Source organism: Suricata suricatta, chromosome 8 (genome assembly GCF_006229205.1).
Source record: "Suricata suricatta isolate VVHF042 chromosome 8, meerkat_22Aug2017_6uvM2_HiC, whole genome shotgun sequence".
NCBI lineage: Eukaryota > Metazoa > Chordata > Mammalia > Carnivora > Herpestidae > Suricata > Suricata suricatta.
Genome location: NC_043707.1, coordinates 33451047 through 33472146, shown reverse-complemented (window position 1 = coordinate 33472146; position 21100 = coordinate 33451047). Strand labels below are relative to the sequence as shown.

Genomic DNA, 21100 nt, shown 5'->3' with positions numbered 1-21100 from the left:
GCTGCTTCACTAGCCGTGGTAACTGGGGTTCAGGCACACCGGAACACGTGGGGGTGGGAATGCCTGGATGGTTAAAGCGGAGGAGGCCATTTTAATGGCGCTTAAAATTTTCTCCTTACAGGTTAACCTCACTCTACAGATGAAAATAGTAGAGCAAGAAAAAGAAATTGAAGAACTGAAGAAGCAGCTGAGGCTCCTTTCTCGGGACAAAGGGGCTAAGGACGATATGAAGGACGGGAGTGTGCCCGTCTCGCCTTAATTAGGCTCTGTAAATGTGAACTTGGACTTCTAATTCTTTAACTGGTCAACTGGAATGTAAAATTTTCAGTCTTTATTAGGGTAAGGATGGTATATGTGTATTTAGCGAACCTCTACAAGACTTATTAAAGGTGTAAAAGTTCCTCCAAACTGCTTTTCTTTAAGGCATTCTTCCATGAGCCAGCATTTGAACTGAAGCCTGCTCTGAACTAAACCTATTCTTTCCCTTCTCCTTTCTTAGGAGTTCCTAATTTTTTTTTAAATGTTTTATTAATTTTTGATACAGGAGAGACAGAGCATGAGAGGGGGAGGGTCAGAGAGAGGAGGAGACACAGAACCGGAAGCAGGCTCCAGGCTCTGAGCTACAGGCTCTGAGCTAGCGGTCAGCAGAGCCCGACACGGGGCTCTAACCCACGAACGTGAGATCTGACCTGAGCCGAAGTCAGAGGCTTAACCGACTGAGCCACCCAGGTTCCCCAGGAGTTCCTAATTTTTAACATCATGGTCTCTCCAGTCTCTGAAAGCAGAGATTTAGACACCACACTCAATTCTCTCTTCTTTGAGCTCTGCCATGAAGATCTCTTCTAGAACGTTCTGCACAGATCTAAATATGTGCCTCCCCCTCACTGCCCACGCTTAGGCCTGCCCGCTCGCCTGACGGTTCCAGGTGTGACCGCTGCCGTCTTCCTCCCCCTTCCATGCCATTGCTGCCACTTAATCACCAGGAAGACGTCTGAGCAGTTCACTCCCTGGCTCAGAGGCTCTTGCTGGCTCTCTGCTGCCTCTTAGCAGCACAGTGTGCAGCGTCCAGCCTTCCCGTTCTCGTCACCTTCAGCTGGACATTGTTCCAAAATCCTGCCCTTTCTGAGCTTTGTCCTTCTTGCCCCTGAACGATCTCACGGGGGCTCAGGGATGTGTGTTCCTGTTTCCATCCCCGCAGGGCTCTCCTTCACCCAACACCCGGCTCCCCACCAACCTACATTCCCCCAAGGCAGCCCTGAGAGATTTCGTTCATCTCAGAAACGGGTGCCACGTAGCCAGCCACCGTCCTGGTGTATTACATGCGATGTTGAATTTTAAATAAAACGAAACCCACAAATCATTCAATGCCTTTATTGATTCTGGACAGCTGGCCTAAACAGACTTGATCTTAGTACGAGTCCTTTACCCCCACCAGCCCGAAGCCGCACCGTTCGGGAAGTCAGCCTTTGACAGTTACTGAAGAAGCCGGAGCGCCGTGTTGAAGGGGGCCAAGTTCTCACACGCCCTCATCCACTTCTGCACGTTGGCCGGCACCGTCCCGCTGCAGCCTCCCGTCTGCTGGAGCACAGACCACAGCACGACATCTGCCACCGTGAGTTCGTTCCCAACCAGCCAGGGGCTCTTCCCAAGAGCAGAGTTCATGGAGCGGAACACGGCGGCTTTTTCTTTACTGCTTCCCTCTTTTAGCTGAAAAATCGCTATATCTACCCAGCTGTCTATGAGGGTTAAATTCACAGCATTCTGCTTCTGGCCAAACAGAGAGAACAAAAATCGGGCAATGTTCCCTTCTCCTTCGATGGGGCACATTGTTTGGACGCTGAACTTCATCTGAGTCTTCGGCACTAAAAGGAGAAAAGCACACCATGTGACGGCCACGAGAGGAGCCTCCGGGAGGCAGTGCCTGAACGACGGGGAAGGGGGCTTGCCAGTCGTGAACTGGTGGCAAGGGGAGGGGGTCTCAAGATCTCGTTTTCAGCCTGTCTCCAAAGGGTGCATTATTCAAGTTTAAACCGGATGGGTAAAGAACATAAACTCTATGTTAAAGTAAGTATTCCTGGTACTTGATTAGGATGGTTTTCAAGCTAGAAGGGAACTCAGAGCCTCTACTCCAACCCCTGTGCCTAAGAATTTGCAGGATGCAGACTGGTCACCAGGAGTCCCACGCTGGGAGCTCCGTCTACCTTCACCAGGGCTCTTAGGGGTTGCTGGGGGAGCGGGGATGCTCCTGGACAAACATCACTCCCTCCCCTACCATATAAACGCAACCAGGAGAGGCATCTATCAGCGATGGTGAAGAAAGACAGCCTGTCATCCCTTTCAGGCCATATGAAAAGAGAACATCTGTGTCTCTGTAATAGGTTTGGAAATGTGAGGTCAAGATGGCTAAGACAGCCCTTTTTCTCCCGCTCCAGCTGGGACAGGGTCCCCCCCTAAACGGCTCTCTGTCAAGACACTAACCTTCCTAGAAGGAGGAGGGCATCAAGAAGATGCAGTTTATATATTCAATGGAATGCCACATGGCCATGAGAAAGAATGAAATCTGGCCATTCGTAGCAAAATGGATGGACCTCGAGGGTGTCATGCTACGCGAAGTAAGTCAGGCGGAGAAGGACAGATACCATATGTTTTCACTCATAGGTCTAACAGGAGAAACCTAACAGAGGACCAGGGGGAGGGGAAGGGGGGAAAAGAGTTAGGGAGAGGGAGGAAGGCAAATCATGAGAGACTCTTGAATACTGAAAACAAACTGGGGGCTGAAGCAGGAGGGGAGAAGAAGGGGGGGTGATGGTCATGGAGAGGGGCACTTGGGAAGAGCACTGGCTGTTATATGGAAATCAGCTTGACAGTAAACTATAAATTTAAAAAAAATTCTTTTAAAACAAACAAAAAAAGGGCATCTTTGCTGTCAGTTCATCTGTGCTCCTTTTCTAGAACTACCTGACACGCTCCCGAGACTTCCAGAGAATTTGGACCGCAAGTAGCTAGAGAACGTCATGGTCCTGGCCCCTTAGGAAAGGCACAGTGCCCGCTCCTTCCAGAGGGTGTGAGCCCGGCCCAGGGCCCTCTGCTTACCATTCTTCCAGATGAGAGTAAAGCCCAGCTGATACTCGTGACGGGGCTGTTTCTTGGTCTGGTCGCCAAAGCACCTGAGGAGGTTTTCTGGCACACTCTTGACGGCAGAATGCGTGTGAACGGTGGACAGGACCCTGTAGCGGTCACACAGCAGCCTGTGCAGCACGAGCAGGGAGAGGGGAGGGGAGGCAGGGTTTGCGTTGATCACGATGTCTTTCAGCGCCCCGTAATCCTGCGGGAGAAACCCAAACATGGGAACAGTAACAACAACTTGAGTGCAAGCGACTGTACCAGGTGTTGCTCTCGGGGCCCGACCAGGGGTCTCGAGCTGACTCCTAACTCCCACTTCAGAGTGGAGGAAGCCAGTCCCGGGAGGCAGAGAAGCTGCCCAGGCCCACATTGCGGGGAGAAGTGGGGCAGGGGTGGGAGCCTGGGAGCTGACTCCAGCCCCTTAACCTCCGCACTGCTGGCCCCCAGCCAGGGTGTAACCTCACTGTGAAATTAGCAAAACAACACGTTAACCACGACTGCATTGGGGCACTGGGGTGGCTCAGCTGGTTCAACATCTGGCTCCTGATTTCAGCTCAGGTCGTGATCTTGCAGTTGGCGGGATTGAGCCCCACATTAGGATCTGCACTGACTGCAGAGCCTGCTTGGGATTCCTTCTCTTGCTCTCTCTGCCCCTCCCCTGCTGGTTGCATGCTCTCTCTCAAAATAAATACACGCTAAAAACAATGACACTACTGTTTGTTACTAAGTTACTAAACACACACACACACACACAATTACTCCATTTACCAAATCTTTCCAACACCAGACCACCTGACAGGATGGTTTCCACATCAATTTGTGTGTGAGTTATGTGTCAATACCAAGTCCCCTGAAAAAGGACCCTGGCTCTGGCTCCACATGTCATTGGTGATGGCAAGTGGGCAAAGTCTAAAAAACTAGGTGTTAACTGAAGTGCTAAAACATCCTGCTCTTTTAGATGCAGACTTTATATAGCTACTAAAATTTTCTTTTTGAGAGAGCAATAATGGGCACACGTGCACAAGAAGGGCAGAGAGAGGGAGAGGGAATCCCAAGCAGACCCCACACCTAGTGCCTTGGAGCCTGAAACAGGGCTCCATCTCATGATTGTGAGATCATGACCTGAGCCTAAATCAAGAGTCAGAAGCTTAACCAACGGAGTCACCCAGGCACCCCTCCTCCTCTAACTTTAGACAGAGTGAGTGCAAGAAGGGAAGAGGGGCGGAGGGAGAGAGAATCTTAAGCAGGTTCCACACTCAGCAAAGCCCAATGCAGGGCTTGATCCCACGACCTTGGGATCATGACCTGAGCCAAACTCAAAAGTTGCACACTCAACTGACTGAGCCACCTAGGCACTCCATGTTATGATGAATGAACTCTTATAATACCCTGGAGGCCAAGCTCCTTGCCTTTCTGTACACAACCAGCCAGTCTGCCCAGGAGTCTTGCCACTCCTGACCGAAGCCAGTCACATCAACCTGCGATGAATGTGTGGCAGTTCTCTGAACAGAGCATCCCTCAACGCTGTACCTTCTCAGGTATCAGCATCCATCTTAAGCACCGCATGCCCTGGGAAGCCTTCCCGGCCCCCTGGCACCCTAGCATGGCTGTGTGTGATCACCCACTCATCAACCAGACTGGCTCCATGGCAGCCTGGCTGAGTCTCTGGGTCCTCAGTGCAGGCAGACACACTGGATGAGGAGAGAACCCGAGTGCAGAGGTCCCGGGGTCACAGGGGACACAGTGCAGCCCCACCTCCACCTGTTCGGGCTTCCCTGATGGCTCCACTTCGATCACCAATTCCAGAGGATGGGACTGGCAGGGGTTCTTGGGACAAACCCTTTGTACCCTCAGTAAATATCACTTTGAAATGAGACCTCCTTTCTCTGCATATCAAGAGTGTCACCTAAACTAGCTAAAGCCCACAGACTGATCACTAAAGGTGGTGGATGCAACTTTATTCTAAGACTGCAAACAATGTAGCAAAAGATGCGTGACACGTGAGAATGTGCCTGGGCATGTGCCTGGGCGGCTGGCTCTGAAGTTCAGGCTGCTCTCGAGGTCAGGATGGACTTGCTGAACCTGAGAAATGCTGAGCTGACCTGAGGGCTATTTCTCGGGGCTTGGAGGCTGTGGAATGACACCCACCTCCGGCCTGTGTCACACATCACCTGGAATGGCAGGAGCTGTGGCTGGACTCCTTTCCTTGCCTAAGGATGCTCCCTGCTCTCCTCCACTTGCTCTGGCTTTGCACACAGCTCATGAATCTTGTTTTGTGCACAGGCACAATCATTTAGGGGAGAAAAAAAGAACATGCTCTTTGTACCCACCTCTGGCAACTAGAAAACCAACGCTTGAATCACAGGAGCACAATTTTCCGGCACTCACGGAGGCTAAGCACACTGAAGTTCTTTAGCTCTCTGGCTGAACTCACCTTTCCAAGCACAGAGTTCAAGTCCAACGCGCTGGTCGAGAAAGCAGTGGGCTCGTCCGCTTGGATGATGTTAGTTACATCCACGTCTGCATCTGGCGTCTGAATCATCTTTGAGAGGCCATCGACTGCAGCTTTCAACTCGTACAGACGTTTTAAAATATCATCTTGGCGGGACTCAAGGGCTTGAAGAGATGGGTCGGACTCTTCCTAAACAAACCAATATCAACAAGTTCATTTCCTCTAACGACACAGCAGTGTTTACAGTTCATCTTTTGTCTTCTGCTAAGTTCCATCAACCTCCCCCCACCCCCTCGACCCTTGAAAAGACATTAAAATGAAGTAGCAGAATCATCTCATTTTCCTCACAATCCAACAGGTCCTGCAAATCGATCCACAGATGCTTTAAAACAAATAAGGAATGTGACTGAATGCCATTCTGAAATCAGAGAACTCCTATTTCAGGTAACTGAAAAACACAGGAGGAGGATGAATGAATATAAATCTTGCTCTTTATTCTTAGTATCAGAGAAGTTCAAAATACTTTGCTTAAACAAATAGAAAAAGATTGGGGGGGGGCAACAAGAATGTAACTTAGAAATTTCTACAAATAGGAGGGAAAGTGGAGCAGAAGCACAGAGGCCATTTGGCTTGGAAAGGTATGTCCGTGGAGTCATGATCAATTCCCCACACTGTTCTCAAGGCACTTCTGGCACTCTTAGAATCATCCAGAACTTATTACTGACATCCTTCACTCACTGAGTCTTTGCATTTTTCTTGCCTGGTACAGTCACTGTGACAGAGTGAGTACCCAGTAACATTCACTGAGGAATAAATCTCAAACCTCTACAGGCTCACTTTATAAAGCACTAACAATCCTCTCAATAAAGTCACATCGTATAATCTATTTCCAGATTCGTTGGCTCTCATAATGGATAATCAATTTTGAGCCGAGAGAGCAGTTGTTAAGCAAGAAGACTGAAATGCTTGTAACTAGACAAAATAGTCAATATGGCAGTGACCTTGACTTGACTGTAAATGGGCACTCACGATGCGCCGTATTTGTGTGCTGGTTAGCCGGATTCTCGGGAACTTTCCTTCCTCTCATGCTCACTCCTAACACTGCCCTCTCACAGATCCAGTTCATCACCAGGTGCTGTCAGTTTTCTGGAATCCATTAGTTTCTAAGCTTGCCTCAGCTGTCACTGCCCAAGTTCAAGACACTACTTTTCACCTGGCCTGCTTCCACTGGTCACTTTGCGGCCATTGTGGTCACCCTTCCAATCCATCCCTAAGATGGTACCCAGAGAGATTAAAACAAATGTTGATCCCATCACCCCGCCTCCATATTAACCTCTCAGGCTCTTTGCCGAAAAAGCAAAGTCCTTAAGATAAAGCCTGTACTGGCTGGTGCGGTGGCTCAGTCAGTTGTGTTTCTGACTTAGGTTCAGGTCATGATCTCACGGTTCAGGAGTTCGAGCCTGCTCCAGGCTTGCTGCTGTCAGCATAGAGCCTGCTTTGAAACCTGTCTCCCTCTCTCTTTGCCCCTCCCCTGCTCACCTTCTCTCTCAAAAATAAACAAACATTAAAACAAAAAAGAAAGAAAAAAAGAAATAGCCTGTATGACTTATCCTCTGGCTACTTCCTCTCACATATCACTTTCCCTGGCGCTGTGCTCTACATATCCTGCCCTTTGGGTCCCTAGAACACATCATGTCCCCACCTGCCACAGAGCTTTTATTTATTCTGTTCCCTCTATCTGGGACACTCCTCCCTCTTCTCCTAGAGCTTAATCTGCACTTTCTCACTTCCCCTAGCCTGTCACTCTGGTTTAAGATCAAACAGCAAAGAGACATTAAGATAATTGACTGGCAAGTGGAGCAGAGAAGAGCAAAGACTTCCGTGTGCCAATTAAATAGATGCTGACCGGAAAGAAGGCTGAAGGCAAGACGTGTGACAGGCACGGCGACTACTGTGTAATGTCTTTATGTTCTTCAACGACAGTTCTCGAGTCCTCTTCCAGTTTCTTTAACCAGCCTTATTTGTGCACTGTGTGCACGATCCTGCTCATTTCTACAAATGGCAGTAGGGTGTCCCTGAGGAGCCAGGGCACAGAAGCACCTACTGGATTCAGCGCGCCAGTCAACACACTGAAGACTGCATACATACCGAGGCCTGTGAGGAATGAGGAAGTGCTCACCATCTGCCTTTACCTGTACTGTTTTGCTGGTCTGTTTTCCTGCTCGGGTTAGCCTGTGACTTGGCATGTTGTGTTTATCCATTTCATTTTATTTTAGAAGCAGTTTATTCTTCGTGTAGCTACTGTTTACCTGGGTCATTCCTGGTTTCTAATTCTCTGTCTACACTGTTGTCATGTGCTACAGAAGTGGGACTGGCTGGCTTCTAACTTAGAGGTTCACATTTAAAAGTCCAAGAAAGTTAACCAGCACACCAAGAAAAAAAAAAAAAAAGAATTGGTCTCAAATGAGACAGTGACACTCCCAACTCTGGGTCTGAGTTTTTAGTTCCCTGCAACTGTCCTGTGTCCAGTGAGGGGCATTGGATCATGGTGCTATTTCTGTCCTAGCTCCCTAGTGCGACAACAGCTGTGTCACCGTTTTCCAGTTAACCCAACCACCTGCCTTCCAATCTAGGCAGAGGCTATTAAAACAAAGTGAAGGCTAACACTTCCTGGGAGAACGGACTACAAGTTACCTGTTCACTCATCTTCAGTCAGAATGGACAGAAGGTTTCTCCTGTTGGAAACCTAAGTCTATTTGCAATCCATAAAAAACGAAAACAAAATGCCCCCCCAAAAGCCCAAAAGGCTTTGCAAAAGAGAGCACCAGAACGGACAGCCCACAGGAAAAGGCGCTCCACTGATCTAAAAATCTGGAAAACCCGAACTGAAAGGCCACCAGGCTCCCGCGGTCCACCCTCCAGCTCTGGGGAGGGGGGTGCCAGCGCCAGGGGCTCCGTGCCCACGGCCGGGGCGCACAACGCCGCTTAGGGAGGCAGTGCACCTGGTGCAGGTGCAGGCGGCCCAGCCCCCAGTGCGTACGAGCACACCCCAGGCCTGCTCCGCACGACAGCGGCCACTGCAGACCCGCTGCTGGCGATCCCGCGAGCCAGGCCTGAGAGAGCCGGCGCGACAGCGACGCGGCGACTTGGGGGGACTCAGGCGTAGGGCGCATTGACCGTGGAAGTCGGGCTCTTGGGGCGCTGACAACAGTCTGTCAACTTGGGAGGCGGGGACACCGGGGTTCACCTTAGGATTCCTCAAAATTAACATTTACGTGCTTCTCATTCTTCTGTGGCCAAAATTTGGCAACAAAAAACCTTAAGTAGCCATAAGCGGAAAAAAATAGATACAAGAGAATTTTTAATAGACAAAAGCGGCTACAGAGAACTGACGGGAGCGTGAGGCCGGGCCTCCACCACTGCCCACTGCGGCTTGTCCGAGCCAAGTTCGATCTCGGGATTCGAGCCGCAGAAGACCCCAGCTTTAGACCCTCACCATCCCCAGACCAGGCCACGGCTCCTCCGCACTAGGCGGAAGACGTGCGTTTGTAACTTCGCGCTTGCGCACTGCAAAGGGATGGAAAGCGTATGCCTCGGGCGGGTGGAGGCGGGGCAGGGACGCAGACTCCTACCTGCACGTGGCCTGAGTCCGGCGCTGGGCTGCCGGTCCTGCCGTGCACGTTGGGGTACGGGTACATGCAGGTGGGAAGCTCTACGCGGAGAGATCCGCTGCCCTCGTGATAGGGCTTTACCTGGTACATAGGCATCGTGGGAGCCAAAGGACGGAGGTGGCAGGTAAGGGACACGAACGCTCTGAAACCGTCCGAGACAACGACGGACTGCGGCCACCTCCTTTCCGATCGGGCTGCGGCCTTTCAGGAAAGCGCAGTCCGTATGGTCTAATTGGCCCGCACCCTCTTACGTCACGCCTCGACCTTTTACACAACCAATCAGCAAGAAGGAGGTGTGGGAAACGTCCGCGGCCCCCATCCGGAAGGGGTGGGACATAGTGTCCGAAGCGGCCAATGGGCAGCCGGAAGGCGGAGCCTCCGTGGGAGCAGCGGCGGCGGCGGGAACTGTCCCGAGTCCCGGAGGCGGGTCGCGTTCTGGATCCATGGAGCTAGCCGAAGGGTCGAGGTGAGCGGTGCTTTCAGTGTCCCCTCGCGGTCGCCCTCCCTGAGGCCCACGGCGTTCCAGACACCTGGAAAAGAGTAGGAGGAGAACGCAGCGTTGGGCGAGTGGGCGCGGAGGCCCCGGAGCTGGCTCCTCGGCGTTCCTTTGGGGTCGGAGGGGGCATCCGGCCGGCTCCCAGGCAGACTACTCCGACGCCACCTCACGTCCGTGGACTGGAACCCGGAACACGAAGTCCCTGGAGACTGAATTCATTTCCTTTCTACCTGGTTTCTTTTCTATGTTTGAAAATTGAGGTTATTTTGGGGAGGCTTCAAAGCAAATACTAATTTGCGTAGCCGCGCAGCTTTTAAAAATGCAGAACTTTTGTATCTCCTTGAATATGTCATTGCTGGCTAGTAAACTGCATGCAGTTCGGAGCGGCGAGTCTTCGGCTAGCACTGTTGAATTCAGTGTCAGGTTACTGAACCCAAATTCGCGGTCCGTGTTTAAATGTTTCATCCCCAATCCTCAAAATAAATATCGGAAGTGGACTTGTTAGCCTACGGTGTGTTGTCGAATAAATAAGTTTTAGAGATACTGCTTATCATGTTATGTTGTCATCTGCAGTTTTTCACTTATTCATTTAAGAGAAACCTGAGCGAAATCTTTTTACAAGGCAAAAGGAAGAGTAAGGATGTATGTTGCTTTATTTTACAAGAGTTTACTGGAGGTCTGCCGTGTGTTAGATGCTGTGGAAGAAGACCCAAAGATTTCTCTCCCAGTAAGGCTTCTGGGTTCTATTTTACCCACATAATCAATTAAGCCGCTTACAAGAAATTGCTAAATCAGTGAACATAAGGAATACGTTCTATGTTTTATTTATTTTTGATTCAGAGAGAGACAGAGCATGAGAGGGGGAGGGGCAGAGAGAGAAGGGGACACAGAACCGGAAGCACAGAGCCTGACGCGTGCCTCGAACCCACAAACCTGAGATCTGACCTGAGCAGAAGTCGGAGGCTTAACCAACTGAGCCACCCAGGCGCCCCAGGCATATGTTCTTAGGATGACAGGAGTTTGCCAGGCAGAGGAGGAAGAGGGGAGTGGTCTAGACAGAAAGCTTTGTATCTGTGTCTTTTAGAGCTTGTGATATTCACGTGACAGTTTGCTGTTACTAGAATGTAGGAGAGTGGGGAGTTAGTAAAGGGAGAGGATTGGAGAGAATGAGAGAAAAGTAGACTGGGGTCCAGTTAGGACTAGATTTTAAACTTAATATAGGAGGCAGTGGGAGCTAGTAGATTTTCAAAAAAAATTTTTTCCTGAAGTTTTATGTGTGGTTTTTTTTTGGAATCTGTACACCCAAGGTGGTACATGAACCCAGGACCCCAAGATCAGAAGTCCCACGCTCCTCGGACTCAGTCAGCCAGACACCCCAACACTAGTAGATTTTAAGCAGAGAAATTAATTTGACCAGATTCATGATTTTTAAGGTAACTGATGGTATCATGAAAGGTGGATTGGAGTAGGGAGAAAATGGAAACAGATTGGTTTGGCAACTCTTTTTCTTTTTTTTTAATGTTTTTAAAATTTGCTTATTGTTTATTTATTGATGAGAGAGAGACACAGTGTGAGCAAGAGAGGGGCAGAGAGAGAGAGAGGGAGACACAGAATCTGAAGCAGGCTCCAGGCTTAGCTGTCGGCACAGAGCCCGATGCGGAGCTCAGACTCACAAGCTGTGAGATCATGACCTGAGCCAAAGTCGGACACTTAACCAACTCAGCCACTCAGGTGCCCTTTGGCAACTCTTAAAGCAGGTGCAGTAAGCACTTTGGGGCATCTTTGCTAAGACAGCAGCAGGCAGCCTGGACTAGGAGTGGAGATTCAAAGGCTTCTTTGGGAATAGTTACAGAACCAGTACCCAGTTTCTAAGGTGGTTTTGATTTTGACGTAAACGCTGTGTATTTTCCACCATACTTGTGGTTTTTCAAATCATGTAAGAAGTGTTGTTTTCACTTTTCAGAAGAAGATCCCATTGTTGCCAAAGATCATTGACTTCTAGGTTGAGGGGTACATGTGTCTCCTACGTGTGGATCCTAGTATAATAAAATATCTAAATACCCATTACTTTTGAAGTATCTATTCATATTTTTTTGACAGGTAAGGATCATAGAATAACAGTTACATTTATGAACATGATCAATGGATATGTTAATATAATGAACATGGTAGATACATTGACTATTAACAGAGATGAATCATTTTCCATAGTTAAAACTAGGATGAAAATACATAAATGCATACTTTGTTTCTTGTAACTAATGTCTTTAGTACAGAACTTGCTAAGGCCATCAGACCTATCGATCGGAGGTCAGTCCATCAGATTTGTTCCGGACAAGTAGTACTGAGTCTAAGTACTGCCGTGAAGGAGTTGGTAGAAAATAGTGTGGATGCCGGTGCCACTAATATTGGTAAGTTTGGGAGAGTTTTAAGCCAGGGGAAATAATTAGTTTATACTATATTATTCAAGAAACATTTGTGATTGTAGTAAGACAAGCAGATGCTGGCACACTGAGAAATTACTATTTTTTAAGCTTAAATTTAGCATCTTTTATGTGCCTAATACTTATGTAGGTAGTAATAATAATAAAAGCAGTTAACTTTTATCGTGTGTTACTATGTGCCACACAGCTATTTTTAATCTGCAGAATAACCGTATGAGATAGGAATTATTATTATCATTATTAAATCCATTTTATAGGACAGATAGAAAATGAAGGCTTGGGAATTTACTTTGATAAAGTTTTATAGGACAGATTGAAAAATGAAAGTATGGGAATTTTACTTTCATAAAGAAAATGTAATCCCAGGAAGTCTGATTTCAGAGCCTTTTCTCTATAATGATTCTATTAAAATTATCCTTTTGAAAGAAAGGTAGAAAGGAAGGAAAGAAAGAAAAGAAAAAAACTATTTTATCTGGGTTAATAAATTGCCAAGAAGGCCTTTAAAAAAAACCGAAATACACAAAATGACAGTAGTACCTTTAAGTAAGTATAGTTATGACTCCAATTTGCATTACATAAGTTACAATAAGTACTATGAGTATAAAGGCTTTTTCATGGATTAATTCTTTGAGAAATTAATATGTTAAACTTTTTAGATCTGAGACTCAAAGACTATGGGGTGGATCTCATTGAAGTTTCAGACAATGGATGCGGGGTAGAGGAAGAAAACTTTGAAGGCTTAAGTAAGTTGAGTTTTCCTAATCCTATTTTTAAAAAAATTTTAATGTTTTATTTATTTTTAAGAGAGAGACACACAAACAGAGTGCGAGCAGGGGAGGGGCAGAGAGAGCGGGAGACACAGAATTTGAAGCAGGTTCCAGGCTCTGAGCCCAGCACAGAGCCCAACGTGGGGCTCGAACCCACGAACCGTGAGATGATGACCTGAGCTAGAGTTGGACGCTTAAACTACGGAGCCATCTAGCTGCCTCTAGTTCCGTTTTTAAATATCGAGCACAATGTTTCCAAACTTTGAGTAACACCGTCTTAGGGAACACAAAAACAGCTTTTTAAAACCGGTTGCTTTGGTAGGTTTTGTATATGTTCTGTCACTTGAAATACCTTGGGTCTTATTGTGCTCGTCTCTTTCAGCTCTGAAACATCACACTTCTAAGATTCAAGACTTCACTGACCTAACTCAGGTTGAAACTTTTGGCTTCCGGGGTGAAGCTCTGAGCTCACTTTGTGCACTGAGGTGACAACAATATTTTTATCCTCTAACTTGACCCCTGACAAAAATCTCTCTGAAAATGAAAACGTAGGGTTAGAATCGTTTTTACTTTTCCTAGGGTTAGATCCATTTATACTTTTCCGTCCTGAGGGTCTCAACTTCCAATTTCCACATGCTGTTTTATCTTACTGCCCATCTAAGTCGTAATATTTCTGAAATGTAAGCAAGGAAATGAAGGAAATAGCATTGTAAAAGAATTATACTCTTTTTAAAGCAGTAACTTCTCCATTTTAAAACAGTACATAGATAATAAGTTACAGATGTGTTGGTTTTGATTTTTTCAGAATTTAGGAAAAAATTTAACTGAAACACTTACTGCAGACTCTAAGTTTTTACGAATAATTCTACATTGGAATGCTAATATTTTTTGGATCCTTGTTAAAACAGTAAGAATAAAACTGGGAAATAAATCTTTATTCGTTAATACGTAAGCTTTGAGGCCTTTTATTTTGCAGTTTAACCAAAACAACAACAACAACCAGTATTAAAGCTTTCATCAGAACGAAGCATTTATAGAACTCTTTCACTGTTAGGCACCAAGCCTTAGATTCTCTGATGACCCCTCACCCATACGAACCTTCTTGATTCTCTTAGAGGGATCCGCACTTTTTTAGGAGAGGAAGTGAGAGAATGAGCATGAGACATCCAGCACCTGTGAGTGTCTGACCACATCATGTCATGCCTGCTCTCTCTCACAGCGATGTGACCATTTCTACCTGCCACACGTCTGCGAAGGTCGGGACTCGACTGGTGTTTGATCACAATGGGAAAATTGTCCAGAAAACTCCCCACCCACGACCCAGAGGGACAACTGTCAGCGTGCAGCAGCTATTTTATACACTCCCCGTGCGCCATAAGGAATTTCAAAGGAATATTAAAAAGGTATGTTAGGGACGTCTGGGTGGCTCAGTTGGTTAAGTGTCTGACTTGGGCTCAGGTCATAATCTTGCGGTTCATGAGTTTAAGCCCCTCATCGGGCTCTGTGCTCAGAACCTAGAGCCTGCTTTGGATTCTGTGTCTCCCTCTCTCTCTGCCCCTCTCCTGTTTACACATTCTCTTTTTGTCTCAAAAAATAGATAAACATTAAAAAAAGCAAAATAGGGGCGCCTGGGTGGCTCAGTTGGTTAAGCGGCCAATGTCAACTCAGGTCATTATCTCATGGTCTGTGGGTTCAAGCCCCATGTCAGGCTCTGAGCTATCAGCACAGAGCCTTCTGATTATGTGTCTCCTCTCTCTTTGCCCCTTCCCTGCTTGCTATCTTTCTTTCTATCTCTCAAAAATAATAAACATTTAAAAAAATTAATAAAAAGAAAAATGTACGTAGATTCAGAGCCCCAGTTTCTGAGAACATCGGTAGTGTGATGTGCATGCATAGTGGAAGATCTCCCACGCTAAGGTACAGCGAACTTGACTCTTCAGATGGTTCTCTTCCCTGAAATTTTTGGGATGTGTCTAGTTTGCCTTTTCCCGACCAAAGACTGAACTTGAGCTTGATTTATCCTTTTTTTCTCTTAAAAAAAAAAATCAAATCTCATATATTAGGTATTCTGACATGGGAATGAGTTCTTTAAGAAGTAACTTTTTTTTATTCTATCTGTCGTTTTTCATAAGATATTGTTCTTGGTTTCCTGAAAAATGAAGTATTACAACTTTTATGAATTTGAATGGAAATGAAATAATTAAATCTATAATTTGTGCTTAAAAAGCAGTTCCAGGGGTGCTTGGGTGGCTCAGTCAGTTAGGCGTCTGACTTCGGCTCAGGTCATCATCTCGCAGTTTGTGAGTTTGAGCCCTGCCTTGTGCTCCGTGCTGACATCCGGAGCCTGGAGCTGCTTCCGATTCCGATTCTGTGTCTCCCTCTCTCTGCCCCCTCCCCCACTCACACTTCATGTCTCTTTCTCTCTCAAAAATAAACATTAAAAAAGTTAAAAATAAGAAATAAAAATAATCTTTGTATAGAAAAAAATTATTAATTTTTGGTATCTCATGATAAAAAATCAGTGCCTCAACAAATATAGGAATAAAGAACTTTTACTTGCCAGAAAAGACTATCGTTAACAGTGTGTGTTTCCAGGCGCCTTTTAGTTTCATGTATGTATAAATCTCGAGAAAAAAAAATTTTAAGACAGACAAATTAATATAATGAAATGAAACAATACAGAATGAAAATTTAAGTAATACAGGATCGAATGTAGTAGAAAGTTGAGATGCCCTTGGCCTACCTCCCAGAGTTCGGTGTGCGCCCTTTTAGCCTGATGTACAGGTGCATAGAACCTTTATTCCAAAGAATGGACAATAAAATCCAATCATTGACACTTTCTTTTAAAGGGTTTTATTTAGTTATTAATTTTTTTTATGTATTTGTTGCCATTTTTTTCTTAACAATTAGGATCACATTACATATGCTGTTCTATAACTTGACCATTTCTATAGGTATCTTATTTGATTGTAGGTATCATTTTTGGCTGACTCATTACTTTATTCTTTATCATTCTGCCATTATATGCATATCCCATAATGTTTTAGCTCCTTGTTGATGGTAGCTTAGGTTCTTTTTCATTTTTCACGATTACAGGGGCACCTACCTGAATGGCTCAGTTGGTTAAATGTCCGACTCTTGGTTTCAGCTTAGGTCATGATCTCACAGTTTGTTAGTTGGAGCCCTGCGTCAGGCTCTGCACTAACAGTGTAGAGCCTGCTTGGCATTCTCCCTCCCTCCCTGCCTGCCTCCTTCCTCCCTCTCTCTCTCTCTCTCTCTCTCCTTCTTCCCCCCCCCTCAAAAAATAAACATAAAAACATTTTTTAATTAAACGTTTGACCTAATTGACTCACCATCTGATGAGATAACTTTTAATAAGTTTTTTTTCACAACTACAGATTGTTTCAGTGAACATGTTGTATTATGTCTTTGATCGTGCCAGTCATTCTAGAAGGGTGAATTTCTAAAGGAAGGATTACGAGGTCCAAGGGAGGACACTTTTTGATTTTTACAGTAGAGGGTGTGGACCTCGTGGACATGAGAAGTGAGGTTAGTTAGGACTGTCAGCCTCTTGAGCTCTCTCGTACCGCGTATGAAGGGGTATGTGATATACAAAGGGAAACCCGGCTCATTCAGTCAGGAATAATATGCCTTCTTTGTGCACTGACATGAGAACCTTGAACCGGATGTTTGAACTTGAACCGTGTAGTTCTTGTAGGATTAAAGTAACGTCGAATCTTGTATTTGTGTTTTTCAAACAGGAGTATGCCAGAATGGTCCAGATCTTACACGCATACTGTATCATTGCAGCAGGTGTCCGAATAAGTTGCAGTAATCAGGTTGGACAAGGAAAACGCCAGCCTGTGGTTTGCACGAGCGGAAGCTCCAGCCTAAAGGAGAATATTGGATCTGTGTTTGGCCAGAAACAGGTAGTGGTGGCCAGTTATTTAAAAAACATTTTATTGCTCTAGTAATTACAGCTGGTTTCATTGTCCTTTCCAAAGAAGAGAGAAGGAATTCCAATAATTGATTTTTTTTAAGATTTTTATTTTATTTTTTATTTTTTGTAAAGAGAGAGAGACAGATAGGGGGAGGTAGAGAGAGAATCTTAAGCAGGCTCTACATTCAGCACTGAGCCTGAATGGAGCTCTAGCCCACGACCATGAGATCATGACCTGAGCTGAAATCAAGGGGGATGCTTAACCTACTGAGCCACCCAGGCGCCCCTAAGGAAATTTCATTTTTAAGTATCTCTATACCCAACATGGGGCTCGAACTTAAAACCCCAAGATCAAGATTCTACTGCTCTACCAACTGAGCCAGCCAGGCGCCCCCAGTAATTGATTTCTTAATCAGGTACTTACCACAAGAATTAATGTTGAGAGCTGAAAGATTCTTTTCTTTTATTCTTCCAGAGAATAAAACACTCCCTTTACTCTCCATCCGAAAAAGTGTGGTGTGGGCAAACTACTGATTATGGATAAGTATGTGCTCACGTGGTCCATCCTTCTAATAAAAAACCCAAAATTATGATAGCCTCCAGAATCAGCTATCCAGATTTCTTTGTGCTCTCACTGTGGATGGCCTGACCAGGAAATGCAAACACACAAAACCGTTCCTTTCTGAACTTAAGTACAACCTATTTTTGTTAGGAATTAACTGTGAGTCTTGTTTTTTTTAGCTGCAAAGCCTCATTCCTTTTGTTCAGCTGCCCCCTAGTGACTCCGTGTGTGAAGAGTATGGGCTGCGGCCCAGCGACGCTCTCCAAGCTCTCTTCCGGTGAGTAGGTTGCTGCCAGGAAAACGACAATTGCTCCAGGTTTTTCTGTATGTATGTATCTATGTATTTAGTTATTTATGTTTTTATGTGTGTATGTATTTATTTTTATTTATTTTGAGAGAGGGATAGCACAAACAGGGGAGGGGCAGAAAGAAGGAGAGAGAGAATCCTAAGCAGGTTCCGTGCTGTCAGCACAGAGCCCGATGCAGGACTCGAACTCACAATCCCATGAGATCACGACCTGAGCCAAAATCAAGAGTCAGACGCTCAACGCCTGAGCCACCCAGGCCCCCCTGGAGTCTTTTGTTCTTAAAGATCGTGATTTTAAGGCTTGTAGTTTTTATGTTTGTTATAAAGTTATAGGTAATTATTATTGCTGAGAAGGAGGATTTCTGTAAAGGGATCCGTTACTTAATCTGTCCAATATTCTGGGTCCTTGGTGCACTTTAGGGAATTTCCTATTGAATTCTTTGGTTTCCTGTTGATTTCCTTTTTTTTTTTAATTTTTAATTTTTTAACATTTATTCTTTTTTTTTTTTTTTTTTTGAGAGAGAGAGTATGAGCAAGGGAGGGGCAGAGAGTGAGGGAGACACAGAACTGGAAGCAGGCTCCAGGCTCTGAGCTGTCAGCACAGAGCCCGACGCAGGGCTCAAACCCAGAAGCAGTGAGATCATGATCTGAGCCGAAGTTGGACGCTTAACTGACTAAGCCACCCAGGCGTCCGTCCTGTTGATTTCCTATTGAAGCCTTTGTAGTAAAGGGTCTACTTGGTGGCAAATTAAAATTACTTTTAATTTATGTATATGTTTTGCTTTACGGGGATTTGGCAGAGGGTAATAGAGGCTATCTCCTTTCATTCATGCCTTACCCAGTGTCTTGTCCATCGTCACTACTTCCAGTGTAAGAAACATCGGCGTTTTCTGTCCTTGGGATTGGCCCTGCGATGGCCCATGTTCGCTCACTCTCTCTACCTGCCTCTGGCTCACATGCAGGGATTCATTTCTTTTGTGAGCACACTGTTCTTACAGATGTGTGGATTCCCTGGGGGTAGATCACAGTCAGAGGGAGCACTTAATTTTTTTTTATTTTAGACAGAGAGGGGGAGAGAGAGCACATGTGTGTGCGAGTTGGGGTGAGGGGCAGAGGGAGAAAGCACAGCGCCTCGCCTGACTCAGGGCTCCATCCCACAACCCTGGGATCATGACCTGAGCCAAAATCAAGATTTGGATGCTCAACTGACTGAGTCACTCAGGTGCCCTGAGGAAGCTCTTTAACAATACCTTAGGAGATAGGACTTTGGTGACGGAGAACAGATTTTATTATTTTTTTCTAATTTTTATTTTTTTAACTAAAAATTTTTTTTTAAGTTTATTTAGAGAGAGTGAGTGGGGAAGGGGCAGAGCGAGAGGGGGAGAGATTGAATCCAAAGCAGGCTCCGCACTTAGTGCAGAGGCTGTTGCAGAGCTTGATCTTACCAACCATGAGATCTTGACCTGAGCTGAAATCAAGAGTCAGACACTTAACCCACTGAGCCACCCAGGCGCCCCCAAAGAGAACAGATTTTAAAAGAGCAGGGAGTGTGGGCAGAAATCCTGAATACAAGTAGTTGGGCTCCCTAGGCAGCCGGTTGGGACAGCTGGAAGATTCTAGAATGTGAATTTGGCGTGAGACTCCCTTTTTGCATGGAAGCCAAGAACTTAATAGGGCAAGTCAGAGAAGAGCTGAAGCAAATCTGTATTGAACTTGCTGCATTGCCTGTGGTAGATTTGTTGATGGTAAGAGCTGTAGAACATTCCAGAAGGTCTGTGTCCTTTTTATGATTTATCAGAATGGAACGCAGACACTTGTTAACTGAAATGTTAATAATTATCAGCATGTCACCAGGTGTTATATTTTTATTTTGTTTTTATTTTACAAATGTACTCTTTGATGTGTCATTCACTCTTTTCATTCTGGAATCCTGCCCTTCCCGTGTGAACACGGAACAGCATCTCTGGTTTCATCTCTCACTGTGCTCATGGTATTGGAAGAAGTTCAACAGACAGACAGTTTTTCTTTATCAATCGGCGGCCTTGTGACCCAGCAAAGGTATTTTTTTTAAGGTTGTTTTTTGGGTTTTTTTTGAGAGAAACTGAGAGAGCACAAGCAGCAGAGGGGTTGGGGGTGGGGGCAGAGAGAGAGAGAGAGAGAGAGAGAGAGAGAGAGAGAGAGAGAGAATCCCAAGCAGGCTCAGCACTTGTCAGCACAGAGCCTGATGTGGGGCTCAATCCTATGTCTCTGGAAGCATGATCTGAGCCAAAATCAAGAGTCAGATGCTCAACTGACGGAGCCCCCCAGGCGCCCCTAGACTGGTCATCTTGATAGGGTTTTAGTGGTTTGGTTTTGATCTCACATCTTCAGCAATATTGTACATCAGTCATAGATTCTGTTTTCTTGCGGTACTTGAAAATGACTTGTCTGTCTGTCAAATATGGTTCAGTGTTGTGCATGGTGTGATTTTATAGTTTATCCTATACTTTTACCAATTGCATTATAAGATGACATAAATACATTTCTATGTACGTTGGAATGTGTTTAAATAGCATTTAAACTGCACCTGCAGCATGTTGGCACTGGAGTTAAAATAATATAGTAAATAGATAAGTAAATAGGCTGCACCTGCATCTTTTGACATTTCTTCAAAAGCAGCTTTGGATTGGAAAAAGATTCATGTTTAGGGATTGATGATTAAAAATATCCCTTTGAGGGGCGTGAGGAAACTTTTTGGGCAATGGATAGATATATTGATTATCTTGATTATAATCTTACTGATGTTGATTGTAAACTTAGCAAACTGCATAGTTCATTTTTTAAAACTTTTTAAAATATTTATTTATTTTTGAGAGAGAGAGGGAGCGAATGTGTGCATGCAAGTGGAGGAGGGGCAGAGAGGATCTGAAGTCGGCTCCGTGCTGACAGCGTGAGCCTGATGCAGGGCTTGAACTCACAAACCTGAGCTGAGGTCGGATGCTTAACTGACTGAGCCACCCAGGTGCCCCTCAAACTGTATACTTTAAATACTTTTGGTTTATTGCAGGCCTGCTCTACCTCAGTAAATCTGTAAAAATATCACCCTGTAGTGGCTGATTAGGACAGCGTGTTGGGGGACAGACAGGAACATTTGTTCTCTTTTAACCTTCATTTTGTATGTAGGTTACCAGACTTGTGAATGAGGTCTATCATATGTATAATCGACATCAGTATCCATTTGTCGTTCTTAACATTTCTGTTGATTCAGGTAAGTTCCACTGAGCTTTCTGTCATGTCGGTAACTTACCCCTAAAAGAAAAAAATGAAATCATAAAGCCATGATATGACCAGAAAGAGAT

At 45.4% G+C, this 21100-nt stretch overlaps 2 protein-coding genes across 4 annotated transcripts in view; one reads left to right on the top strand and one right to left on the bottom strand.

Annotated features, from left to right (window-relative positions):
- Positions 1-1355: 1355 nt before the first annotated feature.
- On the bottom strand, positions 1356-9475 carry AIMP2 (aminoacyl tRNA synthetase complex interacting multifunctional protein 2). Of its 2 annotated transcripts, none has more exons than XM_029947056.1 (4): positions 9208-9475; positions 5558-5764; positions 3094-3325; positions 1356-1862 (listed from the first exon to the last, which is right to left on the bottom strand). In XM_029947056.1, exons 1-4 carry the CDS (start codon positions 9340-9342, stop codon positions 1474-1476), a joined length of 963 nt encoding a protein of 320 aa, XP_029802916.1. In that variant the 5' UTR covers positions 9343-9475; the 3' UTR covers positions 1356-1473. The 2 variants fall into 2 exon arrangements, with proteins under 2 accessions (XP_029802916.1, XP_029802917.1); XM_029947057.1 differs by having other exon boundaries at positions 9328-9474.
- PMS2 (PMS1 homolog 2, mismatch repair system component) overlaps positions 9212-21100 on the top strand; it is a 26722-nt gene continuing 14833 nt past the window's right edge. Inside the window, exons 1-9 of one of the 2 annotated variants that reach the window (XR_003911720.1) lie at positions 9212-9712; positions 12014-12153; positions 12843-12929; positions 13336-13438; positions 14173-14356; positions 16715-16882; positions 17635-17732; positions 19721-19820; positions 20925-21009. Coding sequence is in view for 1 of the 2 variants with exons in the window: in XM_029947055.1 (XP_029802915.1) it covers positions 9690-9712; positions 12014-12153; positions 12843-12929; positions 13336-13438; positions 14173-14356; positions 16715-16882; positions 17635-17732; positions 19721-19820; positions 20925-21009 (988 nt within the window). In the remaining variant the exon portion in view is untranslated. The remainder of the gene's footprint in view (positions 9713-12013; positions 12154-12842; positions 12930-13335; positions 13439-14172; positions 14357-16714; positions 16883-17634; positions 17733-19720; positions 19821-20924; positions 21010-21100) is intronic. The other variant, XM_029947055.1, reaches the window with a different exon arrangement.